General features: G+C 37.9%; 1 protein-coding gene across 3 annotated transcripts; it reads right to left on the minus strand.

Moving 5' to 3' along the window:
- Window positions 1-902: 902 nt before the first annotated feature.
- Window positions 903-5,315, minus strand: LOC110020266 (glutamate synthase 1 [NADH], chloroplastic-like). 3 transcript variants are annotated; one of them, XM_020718309.1, is made up of 6 exons: window positions 5,168-5,315; window positions 4,374-4,948; window positions 4,157-4,276; window positions 3,816-3,929; window positions 1,236-1,388; window positions 903-1,139 (listed from the first exon to the last, which is right to left on the minus strand). In XM_020718309.1, exons 2-6 carry the CDS (start codon window positions 4,737-4,739, stop codon window positions 1,035-1,037), a joined length of 858 nt encoding a protein of 285 aa, XP_020573968.1. In that variant the 5' UTR covers window positions 4,740-4,948; window positions 5,168-5,315; the 3' UTR covers window positions 903-1,034. The 3 variants fall into 3 exon arrangements, with proteins under 3 accessions (XP_020573968.1, XP_020573966.1, XP_020573967.1); XM_020718307.1 differs by lacking the exon at window positions 5,168-5,315 and adding an exon at window positions 5,092-5,150; XM_020718308.1 differs by lacking the exon at window positions 5,168-5,315 and adding an exon at window positions 5,036-5,079.
- Window positions 5,316-6,267: the final 952 nt, after the last annotated feature.

Below are 6,267 nucleotides of genomic sequence, written 5' to 3' on the forward strand. Positions count from 1 at the left end.
GTTGGGCTCAATTAATGATAGGAGATCGACGTCTAGATACTGTACTTATGTCTGGAAAAATCTGGTTACATGAATAAGCAAGAAACAGTATGTAGGGACAAGGAGTTGTGCAGAGGCAAAATATCAAGCTATGGCTAATGGAGTGTGTGAAATGTTATAATTAAATAGAATTCTTGAAGAGTTGTGAATCCCAAAGAACATGTTAATGAAGGTACATTGTGACAACAAATCTGTCATAAGCATTGCAGAAAATCCGGTGCAACATGATCACACAAAACATGTAGAGATTGACAAACACTTTATAAAAGAGAAGATTGATTATGGAGTAATTTACATATCATTTGTCTCTACTATTCAATAAATAACGGATATCTTCACCGAAAAACTGTTTAAACCTAATTTGAAGCTTCTTTTAAGTAAGTTGGGAATGATGGATATCTATGCCCCAACTTGAGGGTTTGTTAAATTTTTAGAAATATTTTATTTTTAGTGTCCTCTATTATTAGTATTTTCTAATTTTAAGATTTAGAATTATTGAAATTTCATAATTTTGATTTCCTTCTTTTATTATGAGTTATGGCTGATTTTATTGTTTTCATAATATGGGTGTCATCCCCCTCTGTTTATCTTGTAATTGTTTTCTATGAAATGGAAGATAAATAATTATTTTTTCTCTCTCAAAATCTACAAAAATATACTAGAATTATATCAAATTTCGAGACTTTATTTTAAATAATTAAAAAACATTTAAAAGATTATATTTTACCTTTAATATCAAGTGATTTCATATTATTTATTTTCTAATTGTCTCATTTATCATTTTATTATAACATTAGCTTAAATTAATATTATTTTCTCTATTTCATAATAAAAAAGCCAACTCCAGCTCGATTAATTAATCATACTCAAGCTCAAGTTGAGGGTGGCTGAAGTTCAACTTGCACAACAAAGAAAAGTGTTTTTTGGTACCAATAAACGAAGAAGAGAAGAAGATGAAAACGGATGGTGCTGGTCATGTATTAACAATGGAAAAATCACCTGGAAGATAAGGAACATATGTAGAAGTCCCTTGCACCACCATGTTGGAGATCTAAAGCAGCCCGAATAGCTGACATAGAAAACCTTCTTAATATGTACATCTAAATCATAGAACAGAGAATATCAGGTCAAAACTTTAGCAGTAAGATATGTGCTTCCCGTGCACATGAAGCCGATGAATTGAAAAGAGATTATACCTGCTGTTCAAAATCAATATTTGATCCCAAACGTGGTTTCAGGAACACTTGTTCAATGATTGGCTCTGTCTGAAGAGCAGACTGCCCCAAATCTGAATTATCAGTAGGCACTCGTCGCCAGCCAATAACCTCATGCCCCAATGACACAGCAACCTGCAGTGCAGATGAAAGTTTCAAACATCCAAGGAAAAATTGAAAACTCAATAACAATGGAATCATACAAAATTTTATTTCTTAAATCTGATTGGGAGTCTATAAAATGAAGTTTGTCTAATCAAGGATACACGAACACTGCAAAATATATAAAAAAAGGGTGCAATTTAAATACTGTATAGATTTACAAGATAAAAATGGAGTATTTTGGGATCTCAGATTTTTACTCCAAGTGATTTTTGAGAATTTGTTTCCTTATGTACTTAAGTTGCTGCTTACAGGCTTTTCGATTATACCCAAAGATATTGTGCAGTATCATCAAGGACTTCAATACTTTCAATTTGCTGCTTTAATTTCATTTATGGGCCTTGTGGGAGTTGTCCTATTACAATCTTCTGGGAGGCACCCAAGAAAGCACTCAAAGGTTGAAGAAGCAGCAGGAGTCCCTCTTCCTTGGCATCTAAAAGGCCCTTCTTGCCATCAAAGGGAAAGAACTTAAAATTAAGATAGGCAAGCCAATCACAATCACCAATCATGTTCTCCTCAAAGAACCAAGAGGCAACCACAGTATGAAGATAATGAGGGGCTTCACCAAAAAGATACTTCTCAAGTTAAGACACGCACTCCATAAGATTAATATCTTATAAAGGATGTGGCATAACGAGCATGGGGTGCAAGCTCTACAGTTAGGTTTCCCTCAAAAAAACCCTCTACGACTAAGCAGCAGAGAGGAATCCCAAAACAAGCCAACCACAAATATCCACTAGTTCATCATAAAAGATACAAAGGGAAATCTTCTCTCAAAAAATCCACCTTGAGTTATGAAAAGAGTTCCAAAAAGATTCAAAAAATATGATATGACGTGGACATTGATTGGTTCCGCATGGAAATACAACTCCCAAAGCTCCAACGCAGAAAGATTCCAGTGAGCATCTAAAAAGATCAAAGGCTTACTTATAATATACTTCATATAATCAAGAAAAAGGGGCTTCCCAAAGAAAGTTTTAAGCTGCATAAATCTCTACAAGGGCCTATAAACCGAGGGTTTCATCAGTCCAATGTTTAAGATTACTGACTTGATATCAAAGATTTGTCATTGGATTTTTTGGGCTTAAGTGGTTGTCTCAACTATTAGAGCTTAGTGAATCAACAAAGCACCTCGACCCTAAAGTTTGTTAGATAAGTTGTCAACGTGTGATTATAAGACAAATAAATATTTGAATTTGTTGGATAGTAAGTGTTTTTGTTAACTTAGCCCTCAAAAGTTTTTTATGATATGACAATTTTCGCCTTAGGATTGGAAGCCTATAAAATTTCCTTGTCCAGTCATTGGTATTATTGAATTTCATGAAGTGAGAATAGTTTGCCCTCAAGGGGTTGTACAACTTCAGCTCCAAACATGTGAGGATAAGTAGTTGCTTTTGTTGCCATTTGGTATGTTATTTTATACACCTATAAAACTTATGTTAGCTTATTATGGAATTTTCTTTCATGCTTGGAGACAATTTTCTCAGCCAGCTTTACCAAAATCTTATTGAACACCTTGGTTAGGCTTTAGGCTGTTGAGCTGTATTATAAGGAGTAACACTAATTAATCTTGTGTTTTGTTAGTTAATTGTTTTTTATGCTTTCGAATCTCCACCCTTTGTTTCACTCTCTCTCTATCTCTCTCTATCTGACATAGAGTGGAGGGAAACCCCTAACTTTGGTTGGAATGAACCAATTGTCTGATAAATCTCTTGCTATCTTTGACATGGTTCTTGAATGATTCCCAAAGTAAACCCTACATTCTCGATATTATCAAAAATTCTCATCACATGACGTATGGGAAAGATTCCATGTGAACAATTACCAAAGGAATCTAGACATACCTCTTAATTTTCTTAATAAAAACCTAGTTCTCTCAGAAACTGTCAAGTTACATTGAAAACGTACCGGTTGCATTGCACTCCACATAATCATTTTCAAATCAATTTGACAACATAGGTTGTTCGTGTTTTGGTACTGATTTGGTTTTGATCAATTGAAGGAAAAAACATTTCAATTATTAGTCTGGGCACGAATAAGTGGAGGACTATGTAAACAAAACTAATTCGCCATAAATTAGTGTTTAATCTTCATGCGTTCGCGATACAAAATAAGTAAATAGTTCCATGGCTTTTGGTATTCTCTTCCAGGTTATTCTGCTGGATCATAATGAGGTTATTCCGCTGGATCGTAATGAAACCAGAAAAGATGGATTCTTAGATCATGATATCCATCTCCACAAAATATACCTTGCCCTTCACTCATCTAGTAAATAAGGATATATAAAGATTAGATTAAAATTTTCTCAATAAACACACTAAAAAAAAATTATTAAACTGCTTTAAAGGTACCGAAAAAGCATCTTTCATACTGACTACAGCTGTTATTATTCAAAGTTACCTGGGTAAATACAGCCTTGCTTTCCTCACGACGACCTGGATCAGTAGGCAGGAAAAACATGCCAACCGCATATTGGTCAGGTGGCGGCAAATCAAATCCAAGATCCCTGGCTACCTAATTAATTAAATAAGGTTAATAAATTTGACAAGTAATAAGCAGACATAGCCACTCTTCGCGGGCCAAAAAAAAAATCAACAAAACCATCTTATGTTTGAATTTGCATAAGGGAAGCATTTTTTGAAAAAAAAATCCAAGCAGCAAGATGCACTCATAGGACAAGAAAAAAATGAAAAAAACAGAATCTGACTCGAGAGCAAAACTCATTAAACACAAACAGTAACCTCCTTGTAAAAATCATGCGGAAGCGCTACAAGGATGCCTGCCCCGTCACCGGTGTTGACCTCACAACCGCACGCTCCCCTGTGTGCCATCCTAACCAACATCTCCAAGGCATCGGCAACCTACACAAAATTCAGCAGAAAACATCGGATTAGACTACGACTAAACCAACAAGAGGTCTTCCTCAAAACATATGAATTAATAAAAGGACATATTCACCGTTTCCCGTTTGTACTCGCCGGAAAGCTCCGCAACAAAGCCGACACCGCAAGAATCCTTATCAAAAGATGCATCGTATAGACCCAGCGGCTTCTCCGGCACTTGAGACAGTGACATAGTCGCCGACACCACCTTAAGCATAGGGGAACGCCCCGGCCCATCTGTCCACCAGCGCTGAACCCGCTCGGAAGCCCGCAACTTCGATCCTAACAGTTTACTTTCCAAAAAAACCCCAGGGCACTGCCTCATAAAGGAGCATCTCTCCGTACGGGGCCCGCGATAAACACCCTTCTTCCTATATGCAATCAAAGGGACGCCCACGCACTCATTCTGAACCCTGAAAGCCGTGCCTGGCATCCCTGCCATAGACGACCAGCTTCCGATAACAAGTTGGCCAAACCCAGGATCGGTGTTCAATCAAACAAATCCCTGTATCCCACCAGATCCAGAAACCATACACCGCAAAACCAAAGAACCAGAATACCACAACACTTCTAACAAGATCCCAAATGCCTCCGTCTAATCCCTCCCCTCCACCAAATTACCTCAACGAATCATCCGATCTCACTTTTTCTCTGCAACAACAACAAAAACATAACAAATCGTCAAAATGGACGATCCTTCCGTAAAGATTTTAGCACAATACTTCTGACTAGATCTACCTGTTCCAAGCACAAATCAATAAAACAGGAATCAATGCCTTACTGACTAGATCTACCTGTTCCAAGCACAAATCAATAAAGCAGGAATCAATGCCTTCCAAAAACTAAATAAAACAGGAATCAATGCCTTACTAAAAAAAAAATAATAGATAAGCCGTTGAAAATCCGCGAAAATCCTCAGCTCCCAATCCGCCTTCCCTTCCTCAAAACCTCCGGCGGCCTTCTTCCTCGCCGCTCTCGCCGACCAATTCCCTCGCTCCGCACCTCTGTTCCCGGCGCAATTTATAGGATCTCGGGACAGCACCAGCCCAGCTACCACCGAATTAATCCTCTTTTTTTTTAATTATTTTTAATTAAAATAATTACATTTTCGCCACACTGGTTAGTGCTTACGGGTCAGAGTTTGGGACCCAGGTTAAATGGTGGGGCCCGGCAGCTCCGGTTGGCCACGTGGAGGAAAAAGGAACGCCTTGGTGGGCCCCACCTTTCCATCGCGAACCGCCTCCGCGGTGAAATGATAATGCATGGCGGTTGCGGTGTCGCCGTGTGCGGATTAATCTCACCGAGGTATGCTTACCGCCCCGCCCGTAAATTGCTTTCTTGACCGTACCTGACATGTTTGTAATTATGAACAAGAGCTTCAAATTGCATATCTATCCCCGAAGGTACAGGTGCAAAATTTTTAATAATAATCAGAAATTAATATTTGTTTATCAACTAAGTCTTCATTCGATTAAATTCGTGTCGAACGAGCGAAAAATGAACGGATGATTTTGATCCAGACGAATATAAACATTCTATTCATGAATCATTTTGAATGAATTGAACATGTATAAATATTGAAAGCTAAAAATAAATTAAAATAGATAATAGATTTGGTTGTAACTAGATTTGTGCTCTGCCAATATCCTATAAATCACAACCTCTTCTATTTGTATTATAAAGAGTAATGGAGTGAAGGAATGTGTCTCTGTGTGTGAGAGAGACACAGAGAGAGAGAGAGAGAGCTGCATCCAAATAACGACTGTGATCCATCGGGAGTCGTTTTTTTTTCTTCGCTCCATCTGTTGTCTGTACGCAACTTGCATCTGGAGTCCAGACATAATATTGTTTCGTGCGAGAGAGAGAGAGAGAGAGAGAGAGAGAGAGAGAGAGAGAGAGAGAGAGAGAGAGAGAGAGAGAGAGAGAGAGAGAGAGAGAGAGAGAGAGAGAGAGAGAGAGAGAGAGAGAGA

The sequence above is a fragment of the Phalaenopsis equestris genome, unplaced genomic scaffold (genome assembly GCF_001263595.1).
Source record: "Phalaenopsis equestris unplaced genomic scaffold, ASM126359v1 Scaffold000094, whole genome shotgun sequence".
Classification (NCBI taxonomy): Eukaryota; Viridiplantae; Streptophyta; class Magnoliopsida; order Asparagales; family Orchidaceae; genus Phalaenopsis; species Phalaenopsis equestris.